The 17941-nt window shown below is 42.3% G+C and overlaps 2 protein-coding genes across 3 annotated transcripts in view; one reads left to right on the top strand and one right to left on the bottom strand.

The window, feature by feature from the left end:
- Nucleotides 1-2120: 2120 nt before the first annotated feature.
- On the bottom strand, nt 2121-6214 carry NDUFC1 (NADH:ubiquinone oxidoreductase subunit C1). Its single transcript, XM_086346649.1, has 4 exons — nt 6013-6214; nt 5402-5505; nt 3243-3322; nt 2121-2340 (listed from the first exon to the last, which is right to left on the bottom strand). The coding sequence occupies exons 1-3, from the start codon at nt 6197-6199 to the stop codon at nt 3263-3265; spliced, it is 351 nt and encodes a 116-aa protein (XP_086202775.1). The 5' UTR covers nt 6200-6214; the 3' UTR covers nt 2121-2340; nt 3243-3262.
- A 10881-nt stretch (nt 6215-17095) lies between these two features.
- NAA15 (N-alpha-acetyltransferase 15, NatA auxiliary subunit) overlaps nt 17096-17941 on the top strand; it is a 72309-nt gene continuing 71463 nt past the window's right edge. For both annotated transcript variants that reach the window (XM_086346643.1, XM_086346641.1), the window contains exon 1: nt 17096-17464. In XM_086346643.1, coding sequence (XP_086202769.1) covers nt 17411-17464 — 54 coding nt within the window. In that variant the 5' untranslated portion in view covers nt 17096-17410. The remainder of the gene's footprint in view (nt 17465-17941) is intronic.

Raw genomic sequence — 17941 nt, 5'->3', positions numbered from 1 at the left:
AGGTCTGATTCTGACCCTAAAAACTTGACAGCATTGGACATATGATTTTGCCTGCATCTTCTTTTTTATGGAAGCTCTTTTATGTTATTGCTAAAGGAACTGTCATTTGGCCAAGTTTCTCTTAGGTATTTAGTATCAAAACGATTCTTGTTCAGTTCAGCTTCTCTCTTAAACTGAGGTGTAAACCCAGGGGCTACTGACTGTGGCCTTCTCTTTAGAATGTGAATTGGGGAAGAGACGGTCTGTGTGCAAAGGCAATAAAGCAGATATACAGAGAGCAGAGCCAACACCAAAAGTCTGGATGACATTTGAGTTCCAGGCCTCAATTATTCCTGGGCACAGGTGCATGCCTGTTAAGGGGGTCTTAGAGTCATTCTGTAGCCTCTTAACTATGTGGCACAACTCTAGGACACGTTACTCAGAATCCACACCTCTACCGTCCAATACTCCAGCCACCAGCCCCGTGTGGCTATTTAAAAGAATTAAAATGAAATAAACACTCAGTATCACATGGAAGTAGGGGCTACTGCACTGGGTAGCACAGACAGAACACTTCCATCGCTGCAGAAGCTTCTTTTGGACAGCCGCAGTCTCCATGATGACTCTCCATGTGGTTACACTGGCACAATCAAGATCAAAGCCCACACAGGGTAGCAATATTTTCAAGGCCTGACATATAGTAGATTCTGCTTATTACAGCTGTATTTTATTTTCAACTGAGGCCATCAGCTTCCAGAATTTAAAGTGTCAGAGTTTTGTTTCCTTTAGGGATATGAATTTTAAGTGTTTCTTTTAAAGTTCTTTGAATTGGGAGTTGGTACCGACTTCTTGGTCCAATACTGTGTGACAATAATAGTTTCCTACTGCTGCTGTTAACAAGCTTAGTGGTTTAAAACAACAAAAATGTATCATCTTCTATTTCTGTAGGTGAGAAATCCAACATGGGTCTCACTAGGCTAAAATCAAGGTGTTAGCAAGGCTGAGTTCCTTTCTGGAGGCTCCAGGGGAGTTCTTTGCCTTCTCCATTCCTTGGCTCTCTTCCCTTTTCAAAGCTAGCCACAGCTGACTGAATCCTTCTCCAATCACATTACTCTGACACACTCTGGTCCCTCCCTCTTCCACTTATAAGGACCCTTGTGATTACATCGGGTCCAGCCAGATAATCCAGGATAATCTATCTGTATGTCTGATTAGCAAATTTAATTCCATATGCCACTTTAATTCCCTTTTGCCATATAACCTAACATATTCACAAACTCCAGGGAATAGTACATGGTCATCTTTAAGGATCCATTATTCTACTTTCCATTAATGCTGGGCAAATGACTTTTTGCCTCTGGTTTTTGCACATGTAAAATTATGAAATTGGTCTATATGACCCCTAAGGTCCTTTCCACTTCTACCAGCTAAAACTCTGAACTGACAAATAGTTACTATTATATTTGGTCTTTCCCTGAACTTGGATTAAATACTTTTTCTGAAATACTTTAACTGTGAATTTATGTTTGGAAGTAACTTCCAAAGACATTGAGCCACCAATCTCCCAGAATAAGTGCTGGCCAGAGCCCCAAACACACACAAAGCCAATGAAACTTTCTATTTAACATCAGAATGGAGTGAAATGGCATATAAAGAAGTTTTAACTGATTCATAAGAAAGGGCTCTGATGAGGGATAAATGAGGTGTTTGTTAATTTGTGTCTATTAACTTCCATCAACCCTGCTCCCTCACTTTTTGAATTAGTCTGCTATTCACTGGATGAAATTCATGTTAGCAAAAAGAGGCCACAAACTCTGTGTGGCCATATAGGTGTAAAAACTGTTACCCAAACAAAAATCATCCAAATTCAAGGAAATGGAGTCAGAAGAAACTCTTTTTGAGAGGATTCACCTTCACTTTCTCCTCTAGAAGAAAACAATATTTGGGTTCTTTTGTATTTTAGACAATAGAATAGGAGTGGCTCTACCACCCTAATCACTAAAGAATAAATGCTTTGATTAGAAATTAAAAGTTGATATAAGGAGTAAATCCTCCAGCAGTGACTTTTTTAAAATCTATATCCTTAAGTTTTCTTACCAATGTGTCCTTAATTATCATTGACCCTATTATCAGATGGCATGTTCGACATTAAAATACTTTTAATAATTTACCTTAGAATTGACATTCTATACATTGTCACAATATACATAATCTGAAGAATACAGAAGTATTTTTAATTTAATCATGTAAAACACAAATGCTGACTTGACATATATTCACACGTAATTCTTTCTCTCACGTTTACAACTCAACAGATTCGTGAATCCAGAGGAACTGCTATAATCACTTTACGGAACACACCTATAATGAAAAAAAGAAAAGAAAGCTATAGCATTAACCAGCAGAAATAATATTAAAATTAGACCATTTTGAATAATTCATCTTATAGCAGCAGGGGAAGTTTAAAAACCAAATCCACAAAAAATATCAACTCCTCATTTTTATCTAAGTTTTAGCAAAAAACTTTTTTTTCATCCCAACTACAGGAGTAGCAAAAGCATCTGGTTTCAATTTAAATACCTATTTCATATTTATCTTGACTGGTTGACTGAAGCAGTGAAATAGCAAGGTGATAAATACATTAGTGATTACTATTTTATTATCCAGCAGATCTAAGTTATCTAGTTTAATCAACCTAATCCATGAAAGCTGAGATTTAGAAGAGTGCCTTTTCCTTTTACAAAAGGCTCAATACAGGATTTCTTTAAAAAGCTTTTTAGAAATATGGCATCCATATACATAGCTAGGTTTTATTACGAATTGTCCAACTAGGTATTAGCTGTAGTGACAATCATAAAGAAATCATCATGCAGTTAAAATTTAACAATCGAATGCCCTGTTTTCATCAAATTTTATACTCAAGTGTGGTATATGACAAAGACATAGTAAGAAAGTCGTATACAAGCAATGGTAACTTGTCCTAAGTGCTAGAAAGGCACTGTGTACAGCACTATTAGATTTAAGAAAATATGATTTCGGTTTTACTCTTAAGCACAACTTCCTTTGAATGCAGTCAAAGCAAAATGGTTAAAAATGACTATGCTAAGAGATATCTGAATCAGGTACTAAAAATTTATAAATTTTTCAAAGACAGGAATATAGGTGCTGAAAAGTATAAACCTGATAAAATAACAAGCAAAACACATTTAAAGAGGTCAAATTATCTTGCATCATCTGTTCATCCTATAAAATTGTATACTTACTGTTTTAGTATTTCAAAAGTTTATTCCAACCCATTTCTTCTTTTATACTCTAAAACATCTTCGTTATGTTGTTTGATGAGCTAAAAGTAGGTAACAGTTAAAATCAGAAATGTAATTTTCCTGGCAACTTAAAAGAAGGAAACCAACAGTTGATATTTATATTTCACAAGAGAAATGAGGACACATTAAAAGAATTACAACTATTCTAGTTAAAAATAAAAGGTTAAGGGATAAAAAAGTCCCAAAACAATGAATGATATATACTTGTTCACCACAATCTGACATACTAATTTGAGAAGGCAACCCTCCAAAGTTTAAATCCAACTTCTGCAAAAAAATTACTTCATTCAGTGGGTAATTAATGGACTGGAATGCCTTACCACAGCGGGGCCACACCAACATGACAAAGCAGAACTCGGTTATTAAATGAGGTTGGTGGATGTGTATTATACTTCTAACCTTAGAAGTTTCATACTGTGAGTGAGTGACCAACCTGCACTCCCCAATTATATATGTGTTAGTTAGATGTCATGGAGGGCAGCCACTTTCTCAGAATAACTGTCTGACGGATTATGCAACTGGAACAATGCCTTGATACAGGGTGATGTTTGTTGCAACGATTCATTACCAATCAGCGCTCTCAGCAACACGTTTCTTTTTTAGGAAAACTTTAAGAAGATACAAAATTACATTATAGTAAACATTATTTAAAAAGGATTGTTGTTGTTTAGTCACTAAGTCTTGTCTGACCCCATGGTCTGTAGCCCAGCCAGGCTCCTCTGTTCATGGCATTTCCTAGGCAAGAAAACTGGAGTGGGTTGCCATTTCCTTCTCCATTAAAAAAGGATTAGTTACTATTATTAAATTGTAAGTGACTTTCAGTATCTTTTACTCCTTTCTATGTCAAAGAGCTGAATCACTTTAATGAAAAAAATCCCAAATACAGGTCTAGGAGTTGAAGGTGGGCAGCAGTGGAGAAAATTTCAAAACCATTAGCCACAAAACAAAAAATTTAAATCTAACGGAGCATCAATACTTTAAGTCAACTATTAAAAAACTTATCTATAGAGAGACACAATTTCACAGTGGTCTACTGTGTAGCTCTGTAGTTAGAGAGAACTGGGTTCAGCAAATTAATTTCTCCAAGTGTTTTCTTCATCCATAAAAGGTCAATAATAATAGTGCTACCACATAGTGTTGTCTTTGGAAAAGATTATTAAGTTTTCATAGGTAAATCATTTGGCATACTGTAAACAAAAAGTACTTCCCTTGTGGCTCAGACAGTAAAGCGTCTGCCTACAATGCAGGAGCCCCAGGTTCAATCCCTGGGTCGGGAAGGTCCTCTAGAGAAGGAAATGGCAATCCACTCCAAAAACTCTTGCCTGGAAAATCCCATGGATGGAGGAGCATGGTAGGCTACAGTCCGTGGGGTCCCAAAGAGTCGGACACAACTGAGCGACTTCACTTCAAACAAAAAGGTATATTTCCAACAATGTATTTACACTGTTAAAATCTTATGTCTAACAAATTTAATGGGATTTAATTTGTATTAGTTGTTCAGTTGCTAGGTCGTGTCTGACTCTTTGTGAACCCACGGACTGCAGCATGCCAGGCTCCCCTGTCCTTCACTATCTTCCAGAGTTTGCTCAAATTCAAATCCATTAAGTTGGTGGTGCCATACAATCATCTCATCCTCTGTTGCCCCCTTCTTCTTCACTTACAATCCGACCCTATGGCATCTGAAAAAAGTGCCTTCATAACCTCAACCTGTCTCCATCTTCATTAAGAAATAAAGGATAAATAATATGTAGTAAAACTGCCATTCACAAAACCATGTAAAGGAACAATGACATGTTTCATCCTGGTTACACTTAAAAATTTTTTTGTTTTATATTTGATTAACAATGATGTGTTACAGGTGTACAGCAAAGTGATTCAGTTATACAAGTATCTATTCTTTTTCAAATTCTTTTCCTATTTATGTTATTATAGAATACTGAGCCGAGTTCTCCGTGCTATAGGGTAGGTTCTTGCTGCTTACCTATTTTAAATATAGTAGTGTGTACCTGCCTCTGAAATCGTAACATTTTTTAGTCCTTAGGATTTCCCTCATGGAGAAATAGGTTGGATTGGCACGATTGAAGGGAGTAAGTACTTACATAGATCCACAAAAAAACGGAGGTGCCCAAGGTCAAGCCAACTTTCAGCCAGTTGGGACTGCCATGTGGCGGTTCCTGAATGTAGAACTTTGACCGAGATGAAGCTGAAAGGGGACAGAAAGGCTCTCCAAATCTGTAACTTATCGCCTTGTACGTGTAAACCTGCCATTTAAATGCGTATAATCGCATTTCATTCCCCCTTCTACTTTCTCATTTAAACAGCCACGGAGAGGTTCAGAGAGGTCGAGTGACTCTCCCTGGGCCTCCGGCTGGGCCAGACCGTGGCCTCTGTTGTCCAGGACGCCTTCAAACCCTCTATATTGGCTTTTGCGAACCCTCAGACGACTCGGAAGCGCCCACGGAAGGGTTCCCCTTTCCCCCGTCTGTAGGAGGAGGGACTCTAAGTCCATTCGCACAGACCCAGTAAGGTCGGGGACACTGGGAGCCGAGAATCGCGGGTGGAGGCAGGAGTGGGCTCCGGGACGAGGGTCGGCGAAGGTCACTGCAGGACAAGCCCGGGCGCAGTCCCCTCCTGCCCTCGCACGGCTGGGCTCACCCTGGGAGCCGCAGGCTGAAAGCTCGGGCGGGCCTGCTCGAGGAAGGACACTTACAGACACTCGGGAACCTAGCCGGGGCCAGCAGCTTCCAGAATGGCCGCAACAACGCGGACGGCGCCATCTTGCCTGGCTTCCTGGGCTCCGCCTCCTCCAGCCGCGCAGCTCCCGGGGCCGACGTTGGGCCGAGCGGCCCCTGGCGGGTGGAGGCGAGAAACTGTGTGGCTCGGAGGCCACGCTGCATGGGCGCCTAACCCTGAGAATTGCAGATAAGGCCAGGTACCTTTAGACCCTTGTCCTCAGTTCTCATTCTGTGAAGTGGGGTTAGGAAGGGGATGACTGCAAGGCAGGAGGGGATAGGGGAGAAGGTAGTTTAGCCAGTTCTCTGTCCTCTGAGAGTTTATTTCAGACCCCCACCCTAGGGATTTACCAAAACCTTCCTACGTGAGCTTCCCTGGTAGCTCAGACGGTAAAGCGTCTGCCTACAATGCAGGAGACCTGGGTTTGATCCCTGGGTCGGGAAGATCTCCTGGAGAAGGCAATGGCAACCCACTCCAGTCTCTTGCCTGGAAAATCCCATGGATGGAGGAGTATAGTCCATGGGGTCGCAAAGAGTCGGACATGACTGAGCAACTTCACTGCACTTCCTATGTGAACCAGATAACTGAAAATGAAGGTGTGTTGAATCAGTTTGATTGATTTTGGTGTTCCAGGAACTGTGCATTAATCCATCATATGATTTATAGGCATCATGAACAGTATGAAAAGGCAAAATGATAGGATACTGACAGAAAAACTCCCCAGGTCAGTAGGTGCCCAATATGCTACTGGAGATCAGTGGAGAAATAACTCCAGAAAGAATGAAGGGATGGAGCCAAAGCAAAAAGAACACCCAGCTGTGGGTGTGACTGGTGATAGAAGCAAGGTCCAATGATGTAAAGAGCAATATTGCATAGGAACCTGGAATGTCAGGTCCATGAATCAAGGCAAATTGGAAGTGGTCAAACAAGAGATGGCAAGAGTGAATGTCGACATTCTAGGAATCAGCGAACTGAAATGGACTGGAATGGGTGAATTTAACTCAGATGACCATTATATCTACTACTGCAGGCAGAAATCCCTCAGAAGAAATGGAGTGGCCATCATGGTCAACAAAAGAGTCCAAAATGCAGTACTTGGAGCAATCTCAAAAATGACAGAATGATCTCTGTTCGTTTCCAAGGCAACCCATTCAATATCACAGTAATCCAAGTCTATGCCCCAACCAGTAACGCTGAAGAAGCTGAAGCTGAACGGTTCTATGAAGACCTACAAGACCTTTTAGAACTAACACCCAAAAAAGATGTTTTCATTATAGGGGACTGGAATGCAAACATAGGAAGTCAAGAAACACCTGGAGTAACAGGCAAATTTGGCCTTGGAATACGGAATGAAGCAGGGCAAAGACTAACAGAGTTTTGCCAAGAAAATGCAGTGGTCATAACAAACACCCTCTTCCAACAACACAAGAGGAGACTCTATACATGGACATCACCAAATGGTCAACACCGAAATCAGATTGATTATATATATTCTTTGCAGCCAAAGATGGAGAAGCTCTATACAGTCAGCAAAAACAAGACCAGGAGCTGACTGTGGCTCAGACCATGAACTCCTTATTGCCAAATTCAGATTGAAACTGAAGAAAGTAGGGAAAACCACTAGACCATTCAGGTATGTGGCACCCCACTCCAGTACTCTTGCCTGGAAAATCCCATGGATGGAGGAGCCTGGAAGGCTGCAGTCCATGGGGTCGCTGAGGGTCGAACATGACTGAGCGACTTCACTTTCACTTTTCACTTTCGTGCATTGGAGAAGGAAATGGCAACCCACTCCAGTGTTCTTGCCGGGAGAATCCCAGGGATGGGGAAGCCTGGTGGGCTGCCGTCTATGAGATCACACAGAGTCGGACACGACTGAAGTGACTTAGCAATAGCAATAGCAATTCAGGTATGACCTAAATCAAATCCCTTATGATTATACAGTGGAAGTGAGAAATAGATTTAAGGGCCTAGATCTGATAGATAGAGTGCCTGATGAACTATGGAATGAGGTCTGTGACATTGTACAGGAGACAGGGATCAAGACCATCCCCATGGAAAAAAAAATGCAAAAAAGCAAAATGGCTGTCTGGGGAGGCCTTACAAATAGCTATGAAAAGAAGAGAAGCGAAAAGCAAAGGAGAAAAGGAAAGATATAAACATCTGAATGCAGAGTTTCAAAGAATAGCAAGATGAGATAAGAAAGCCTTCTTCAGCGATCAATGCAAAGATATAGAGGAAAACAACAGAATGGGAAAGACTAGAGATCTCGTCAAGAAAATCAGAGATATCAAGGGAACATTTCATGCAAAGATGGGCTCAATAAAGGACAGAAATGGTATGGCCCTAACAGAAGCAGAAGATATTAAGAAGAGATGGCAAGAATACACAGAAGAACTGTACAAAAAAGAGCTTCACGACCCAGATAATTACGATGGTGTGATCACTGACCTAGAGCCAGACATCCTGGAATGTGAAGTCAAGTGGGCCTTAGAAAGCATCACTATGAACAAAGCTAGTGGAGGTGATGGAATTCCAGTGGAGCTATTCCAAATCCTGAAAGATGATGCTGTGAAAGTGTTGCACTCAATATACCAGCAAATTTGGAAAACTCGGCAGTGGCCACAGGACTGGAAAAGGTCAGTTTTCATTCCAATCCCAAAGAAAGGCAATGCCAAAGAATGCTCAAACTACCGCACAATTGCACTCATCTCACACGCTAGGAAAGTAATGCTCAAAGTTCTCCAAGCCAGGCTTCAGCAATATGTGAACCGTGAACTTCCTGATGTGCAAGCTGAATTTAGAAAAGGCAGAGGAACCAGAGATCAAATTGCCAACATCTGCTGGATCATGGAAAAAGCAAGAGAGCTCCAGAAAAACATCTATTTCTGCTTTATTGACTATGCCAAAGCCTTTGACTGTGTGGATCACAATAAACTGTGGAAAATTCTGAAAGAGATGGGAATACCAGACCACATGATCTGCCTCTTGAGAAATCTGTATGCAGGTCAGGAAGCAACAGTTAGAACTGGACATGGAACAACAGACTGGTTCCAAATAGGAAAAGGAGTACATCAAGGCTGTATATTGTCACCCTGTTTATTTAACTTATATGCAGAGTACATCATGAGAAACGCTGGACTGGAAGAAACACAAGCTGGAATCAAGATTGCCGGGAGAAATATCAATAACCTCAGATATGCAGATGACACCACCCTTATGACAGAAAGTGAAGAGGAACTAAAGGGCCTCTTGATGAAAGTGAAAGTGGAGAGTGAAAAAGTTGGCTTAAAGCTCAACATTCAGAAAATGAAGATCATGGCATCCGGTCCCATCACTTCATGGGAAATAGATGGGGAAACAGTGTCAGACTTTTATTTTTCTGGGCTCCAAGATCACTACAGATGGTGACTGCAGCCATGAAATTAAAAGACGCTTACTCCTTGGAAGGAAAGTTATGACTAACCTAGATAGCATATTCAAAAGCAGAGACATTGCCAACAAAGATTCGTCTAGTCAAGGCTATGGTTTTTCCTGTGGTCATGTATGGATGTGAGAGTTGGACTGTGAAGAAGGCTGAGCACCGAAGAATTGATGCTTTTGAACTGTGGTGCTGGAGAAGACTGTTGACAGTTCCTTGGACTGCAAGGAGATCCAACCAGTACATTCTGAAGGAGATCAGCCCTGGGATTTCTTTGGAAGGAATGATGCTAAAGCTGAAACTCCAATACTTTGACCACCTCATGCAAAGAGTTGACTCATTGGAAAAGACTCTGATGCTGGGAGGGATTGGGGGCAGGAGGAAAAGGGGACGACAGAGGATGAGATGGCTGGATGGCGTCACTGACTCGATGGACGTGAGTCTGAGTGAACTCTGGGAGTTGGTGATGGACAGGGAGGCCTGGCGTGCTGCGATTCATGGGGTCGCAAAGAGTCAGACACGACTGAGCGACTGATCTGATCTGATCTGATGTGATCATATACATGGTGTCATTTCACCTTCACAGCAGTCACATAACACGCTGTGGTTATTCTCAATTTATAGATGAAGCTCAAAGAAGACAAGCTATTTATCCAAGGTGACCTATTATGGACTGCAGCCTCCCAGGCTCCTCCGTCCATGGGATTTTCCAGGCAAGGGTACTGGAGTGGGTAGCCTATCCCTTCTCCAGGGGATCTTCCCGATCAGGGATTGAACCTGGGTCTCCCTCATTGCAGGCAGACGCTTTACCCTCTAAGCCACCATGGAAGCCCTGACCTATTATTATACCTTACATTTGAGAGGACCTCTTACAGTTCCCAGAGTTTGTTTATACGCAGTAGCATAGTAAATCCTCACAACCCTGTGAGGAAAAGAGAATCCTAATAGTTTAGAAGTACCCTGATCAGTTCAAGATCATACTTTCGGGGAAACAGGGACTCTTAGACTGAGGTTTTTAGGCTCCAGATCTATCCTCCTCACCCTACCTAACAGGTTTAAACAGTCCCCTGAGGCCAAGAGCTGCAGAGCAGGCTCAAAGAGCCAAGTTCAAAGAGTCATTCTAAATGATTTTGAAGCAGATTAAACTCTATGCCTCAGTTTTATATCTGTAACAGAACACCTACGCTATAGGTCCCTGGGAAGCTTACAACATACCTGGGAGTTGTAAACAACTTGCTTTTGCTGATCTCTTATGGCGACCCACTGCAGTATTCTTGTCTGGAAAATCCCATGGATGGAGGAGCCTGGAAGGCCTACAGTCCATGGGGTTGCAAAGAGTCAGACACAACTGAGTGACTTCATTTTCTTTGATACCTAGTATACTGACCAATAGGTTTTGTCTTTTACATTTGAACCAAAATTTTTAATGCATTTAGTTCTCAATTCAAACTGATGTTTGAAGACCATGTAAAAATATGTACAGGTAAAAGAAATAATTTAGAAAAGGCAGAAGAAGAGTTAGAAAAGGCAGAGAAACCAGAGATTAAATTGCTAACATCCATTGGATCATAGAAAAACCAAGAGTTCCAGAGAAACATCTACTTTTGCTTTATTGACTATGCCAAAGCCTTTGACTGTGTAGATCACAACAAACTGTGGAAAATTTAACTGATCTGCAGAGTACATATGCAGAGAAATGCCGGGCTGAATGAAGCACAAGCAGGAATCACGATTTCCCGGAGAAATACCAACAACGGCAGATATGCAGATGACACCACCCTTATGGCGGAAAGCGAAGAGAAACTGAAGAGCCTCTTGAAAGTGAAAGAGGAGAGTGAAAAAGCTGGCTAAAACTCAACATTCAAAAAACTAAGATCAGGGCATCCGGTCCCATCACTTCATGGCAAATAGATGGGGAAACAATGGAAAGAATGACAGACTTTATTTTCTTAGGCTCCAGAATCACTGCAGATGGTGACTGCAGCCATGAATTTAAAAGACGCTTACTCCTGGGACAAAAAGCTGTGACAAATCTAGACAGTATATTAAAAAGCAGAGACGTTACTTTGTCAACAAAGGTCCGGCTAGTCAAAACTATGGTTTTTCCTGTGGTCATGTATGGATGTGAGAGTTGGACTATACAGAGGGCTGAGCGCTGAAGAATCGATGGTTTTGAACTGTGGTGTTGGAGAAGACTTGAGAGTCCCTTGGACAGTAAGGAGATCCAACCAGTCAATCCTAAAGGAAATCAGTCCTAAATATTTATTGAAGGGACTGATGCTGAAGCTGAAGCTTCAATCCTTTAGCCACCTGATGTGAAGAACTGACTCATTGGAAAAGACCCTGATGCTGGGAGAGATTGAAGGCGGGAGGAGAAGGGGACGACAGAGGATGAGAAGGTTGTATGGCATCACTGTCTTAATGGACATGAGTTTGAGCAAGCTCTGGGAGTTGGTGATGGACAGGGAAGCCTGGCATGCTGCAGTCCATGGGGCTGCAAAGAGTCGGACACAACTGAGTGACCGAACTAACTAAATAAGTAATAAATTTTAATACTTTAATCTTTTAAACATAATGTCATGTAGGTTCATGTTAAAGACAAAATAAATGTTAGCAAATTTCTTTTTCCTTCTATGTATTTTTTAGCAATGTTATTGAAAAATTTTTTAACCAAAAATTATTGACTGAAGAGTAAAATAGTTGTTTGATGTTTGGTTCATTTTTACATTTAACTGGTGGCTACAGAGATCGCTACACTGCAGGTCACTTTATAGTTTGTACCCTAGTTTGAGCCTCCTGGGCTCATGCTCAAGTAAGCAAAGCACCCGACTAACATGCTGAGTCAGTTGTTGGTTCTCAACTTGTTGGCTTCTTGTCCACTCAGCAACCTGTCAGTTGTATATCCTTTCTACACCATCCCTTGGAAGCTTCTCCTGACACAGCTTTTGCTAGACTCCAACAAGTTGGAACAGAAGCCACATTTAGTCAGAGCTTAAAGAGCCATGACTGAGCGACTTAGCGCGCGCGCACACGCGCGCACACACACACACACACACACCCATTAGGCAAATTACTAAATTTCACTACTGCTATTGGAAAAAGGCCGTTTTCTTCTTTTGCCCCCGTATCCTTTTACTAGTGTATATTTTGGGAAAGTGATGAAGTATAAGCACATTTCTCTCAGTGTGTTAGAGCTGATGGAACCCTACACTTGGAGTAGGCAGCTGTAGGTGAAACTCCATCTTGAAAAGAATCCTGATGAAGCAATTCCATCCAGGAGCTAATAGCTATATTTTGGTAGAAGCTGCTACATGACATTCATTTAAGCATCTCCAGAATTTGAATGCTAACACCTTATTTATGACCCAGGCAAAGGATTAGAGTTAGCAGCTAAAAAAAAAAAAAAAAAAAAATCATGATTTTGTTTTTACATATATATGTATCTATTGTTTATCAAATTCTTTTCCCATTTGGGTTGTTACAGAATATTTAGCAGTTTCCTGTGCTATAAAGTAGGCCCTTGTTGGTTATCTATTTTAAATATAGTAATATGCATATGTCAGTCCCAGACTGCCAGTCTATCCCTTCCCCTCTCACTTCCCCCTTGTAATCGTAATTTCGTTCTCTAAGTCTGTGAGTCTGTTTTGTAAATAAATTCATTAGTATTTTTTTCTTTTTAGATTATGTATATCAGATCAGATCAGTCGCTCAGTCGTGTCCGACTCTTTGACTGATCTGATTCTGTATATAAGCAATATCATATATTAGTCTTTCTCTGTCTGACTTATTTCACTTAGTCTGATAATCTCCAGGTCTATCTGTGTTGCTGGAAAACCAAATTTTTAGTCCCAGATTTTTCACTCAACTCACATCTTCTGGGAGGGTTAAAGTAAAGCAAGAACTGAAAACAGTATAGAAAAATAAAATTACTTCCTACATGTTTACTGACAAGTACAACAAGGCTGTATATATATTGTCACTCTGTTTATTTAACTTTGCAGAATACATCGTGCGAAATGCTGGGCTGGATGAAGCTCAAGCTGGAATCAAGATTGCAGGGAGAAATATTAATAACCTCATATATGAAGATGACACTATCCTTATACCAGAAAGTAAAGAGGAGCTAAAGAGCCTCTTGATGAAGGTGAAAGAGGAGAGTGAAAAAGTTGGCTTAAAACTCAGCATTCAGCAAACTAAAATCATGGCATCTGGTCCCATCACTTCATGGCAAATAGATGGGGAGACAATGGAGACAGTGATAGACTTTATTTTTTTGAGCTCCAAAATCACTGCAGATGGTGACTGCAGCTATGAAATTAAAAGACACACACAAAAAAGAAAAGACGCCTGCTCTTTGGAAGAAAAGTTATGACCAACCTAGAGAGCATGTTAAAAAGCAGAGACGTTACTTTGCCAACAAAGGTTTGTCTAGTCAAAGCTAAGGTTTTTCCAGTAGTCATGTACGTGAGAGTTGGACTACGATGAAAGCAGAGCACCGAAGAATTGATGCTTTTGAACTGTGGTGTTGGAGGAGACTCTTGAGGGTCCCTTTGACTGCAAGGAGATCCAACCAGTCAATCCTAAAGGAAATCAGTCCTGAATATTTATTGGAGGGACTGATGCTGAAGCTTCAATCCTTTAGCCACCTGATGCGAAGAACTGACTCATTGGAAAAGACTCTGATGCTGGGAAAGATTAAAGGCAGGAGGAGAAGATGACAGAGGATGAGATGGTTGGATGGCATCACCAACTCAATGGACATGCATTTGAGTGAACTCCGGGAGTTGGTGATGGACAGGGAGGCCTAGAGTGCTGTAATCCATGGGGTCGCAAAGAGTTGGACATGACTGAACTGAACTGGACAGCAAGGAGATCAAACCAGTCAATCCTAAAGGAAATCAACCCTGAGCAGTCATCATTGGAAGGACTGATCCTGAAGCTGGAGCTCCAATACTTTGGCCCCTGATGTGAAAGAAGACTCTGATCCTGGGAAAGATGGAAGGCAAAAGGAGAAAGGGGCGACAGAGGATGAGATGGTTAGATAGCATCACTGACTCTACGGACATAAATTTGACCAACTCTGGGAGACAGTGAAGAACAGGGAACCCTGGCGTGCTGTAGTCCATGGGGTTGTAAAGAGTCAGACATGACTTAGTGACCGAACAACTGTTTATTGATTTATGAAGCATGAGAGTACTATACACCAAATTCAGAATCTAGACAGGGATGGAAGTATCTGAAAGCTTTTATTTAAAAGAAAGAAGCAATCACAGAATGTTAATATTTTGTAAACGTTGAGTGGCAAATACATAGATTTCTTTTGTTTCCTTCTATAAAATTTAAATATGTAAAGATCTAAAAGTGTCAATAGAGAACATCTTACATATATGAAGACAGAGGAATTTCACTCTACATTTCCCTTTTGTAGAATTAAGGTTTGCAAAGCTATATATTTATGGTTGTTGTTTAGTCGCTAAGTTGTGTCGGACTCTTTTGCAACCCTATGGACAGGAGCCCAACAGACTCCTCTCTCCATGGGATTTCCCAGGCAAAAATACTGGAGTGGGCTGCCATTTCCTTTTCCTGGGGATCTTCCCCACCCGAGATCAAACCTGCAGCTCTGGCATTGCAGGCAGATTCTTTACCGCTGAGCCATCTGGTTCTGGTTGATTTATCACAAAAGTGATATGCAAATACATGGGGTAAGATGAATGAACTAACCATTATCATCATCGTCACCACCTCACATCTAGCCTTGGATGTGTTAACTCCCTACATAGCTGTCATGCAGAGTATAACCTGTTAAATGGGATTTCTATTTGTCAAATAGCGGTGATCTATCAGAGTAGACATTTTCTTGAGTTCAGGCTATCAAATCACGAACTGTGTGGTCCAACTATCAGTAGGTGCATTTGAACTAGGATGTAACTCACATAAATGTTGAATCAGAGTAGTATTCACTGAGTCTTAAATATTGTTATTTGTCATCAGCCAAAAGGAACATATTTGCCAAACTATATTGCTGGCTCATCTATTCAGTTACTCAGCTTCTGGTGGAAACTACTGTTTGTTTCAAAGATCAGAAATTTTCTTCCCCCATGGTGAAAACAGAATATTATTTACAGGAGAAATTTAGAAAAATATAGCAAATAATATTGCTAAAAGTACTTTCAGATATGAAGCTAGAGATTTGGAAACTCAAGTGAGAAGCTAAGCTAAAATTATCACCTTGAGTTACACAATTTTTCTACTTTTTAATAGTTCAGATAGTTGAAAAACCTGTGGAGGAGGGGTGTGAAGTTTGAAGGTTATCACTAAATAACAACTGTATTTTATGAATTTTAAATTAGTTCTTAGTTTTTTTTTTTTCTTTTAAAATTAAAGTTAAAAAACTGGTCATATTTCAAAACCCAAACACTGTTTCTTATACCCAGATTTTCTTAATGGAACTTTTAAAGAGATCACAGAATTGGAAGTAATTCTGGGATTTGACTGCAACGATCTTACTGGTGACCCAGGCAAAAGGAGAGGGCATTCAAGATAACAGCCAGAAAACCCAAGTATTAGTCCCAGATTTTTCCACAGGAAAACATCTTACTCAACTCACATCTTCCATGGTGCATTAAAGAGCAAGCCAAAACCAGCAAAATATCTGTGTAACTATGATTAAAAGATCAAAGCTACTGGAAGTATTATTTAACAACTCGATGTAAAAAATGCTACTACTGATGGAATTCAGGATCTGGAGAGAGATAATCAAGAGCAATCAAGGATATAAATTGTTCACATGATGTGAAAATTTGTAGTCATTGATAGAATGCCACTTTTAAAATAGCTTCACTGTCGATTTTTAGTGAAATGACTTCGAAGAGGTTCTATTCGGTATCCAGTCTGACCTTGCTTACTGCAGCAGTTCTCTAGTATCCTTGCCAGATACTTTTCGTCTTCCTAAGATTTAAGGATTTCTAGTGACGGGCAGTCAGAGTATTAAGCACTTGCTTGAAGCCAGCTCCAAGGGATTCAGTGACCTTGAATTCTTCACTACCCCAAGGTGACCCAACACTGCATTGCATGAACTCGCTGATAAAATGAAACACACAGTTTAACCTTCAGACGTTTCTTTGGCAGTGCAAATATGATCTGGCTGACTACCTTTCCAGGGTCCTCTTAAAGTAACAAAGTAGATCCTGGATATCCCAGCCAGGCCCATTTAATTGGTTAACTTTTTCACGCTTTTCAGACTCCATTAAGCTCCATCCTCTCTGTATCAGTTTACAAGTCTCCACCTCTGCTGCTCAACCAGGCACTTTGTCCACGATCAAACACAGCGCTTCTTGAACACCCGCATTTTAGCACTTCAGGCTCAAACTCTGATTATACACATTGGGAGAGCCTACCCAATGAATGAAAGGCCAATCTAGCCATTAGCAGTGGAGACGCGATGCTGAGGCGGTCGGAACCGCAGCCGGTCACTTTCCCCAAGCTTCCCCAGCGCCTCCAGGACAAGAAACCGAAAGGATGGGCGGGGCCTGTCGATACCCTTAAGGCCTCCGCGGGCCGACGGCCTCCAGGTTTCCCAGCAAGCTCCGGGACAGAGGAGGTGGGGAAAGGAGGTCATCGCGCCTGCGCGCTAGTAGGTGTGACCCGGGTGGGAAAGCCCTCGGCGTCCGCCATTTTGGCTGCCTCTGTCGGTCTGTTCAGTTACCACGTGAACCGCCGACGGAGACCCGTTGGGGGGGGGGAGGCGGCGGCAGTGTTAAGTGAGAAAGGAAAAAAAGACTACGAGGGGAAGGGGGTGTCGGGGTTGGGCGACGCGGTGACACCTGAAGCCTGGTGGCGGCGGTGGATCCGGGCAATCAAGGCTGAAGCAGCCAGGACGACGGCGGCGGCGGCGGCCGGACAAACAGGCTGACCGAGCCGGGCGGTGGCGGGAGCAGCGGGAGGAGCCGGAACGATGCCGGCCGTGAGCCTCCCGCCCAAGGAGAACGCTCTCTTCAAGCGGATCCTGGTAAGTGTGAGGCTCCGGGCAGGCAGCGAGGAGGATTTAGCCGGTACACGGGCCTGTCACCCCTAACCTCGGCCCACCGGGCACCGGGCCACCCCCGCCCGGGACCCCGCCTTCGTACTCCTAGTCAGGCTGAATGCACTCCTTCGTCCCTTCCTTGAGGTTCCCTCTACGGCCCGCGCGCCCGGGACCACAGGTTTCCTCCTCCCCGTCCCCACGCTCCGAAGGCCGTGGTTCCGGAGTAGGCCCCTTGCTCCCAGCTTCTAGACGACCGGTTCTCATTCGTCCCGAGCGAAGGGAGGAGAGGCCTGCTTTCAGCAGGGAGCCGGGCGACAGGGGCAGGAGCGGCGGCCCGGCTGGTGTGGGAACGCTGCCGGCAGGCCAGGGTGGCACCCTTGGAAGGAACAGGTGGTGCGGATGCCGCACCGCTCATTCATTGCCCAAGCGCGGCTCTCCCTCCATGGTCCGTCCCTCCCTCTT

Source organism: Bos grunniens, chromosome 17 (genome assembly GCF_055505025.1).
Source record: "Bos grunniens cultivar Pamir isolate PY7600 chromosome 17, Bosgru_T2T1.0, whole genome shotgun sequence".
NCBI classification, from domain to species: Eukaryota; Metazoa; Chordata; class Mammalia; order Artiodactyla; family Bovidae; genus Bos; species Bos grunniens.
This window is presented reverse-complemented; position numbering and strand designations above follow the sequence as displayed.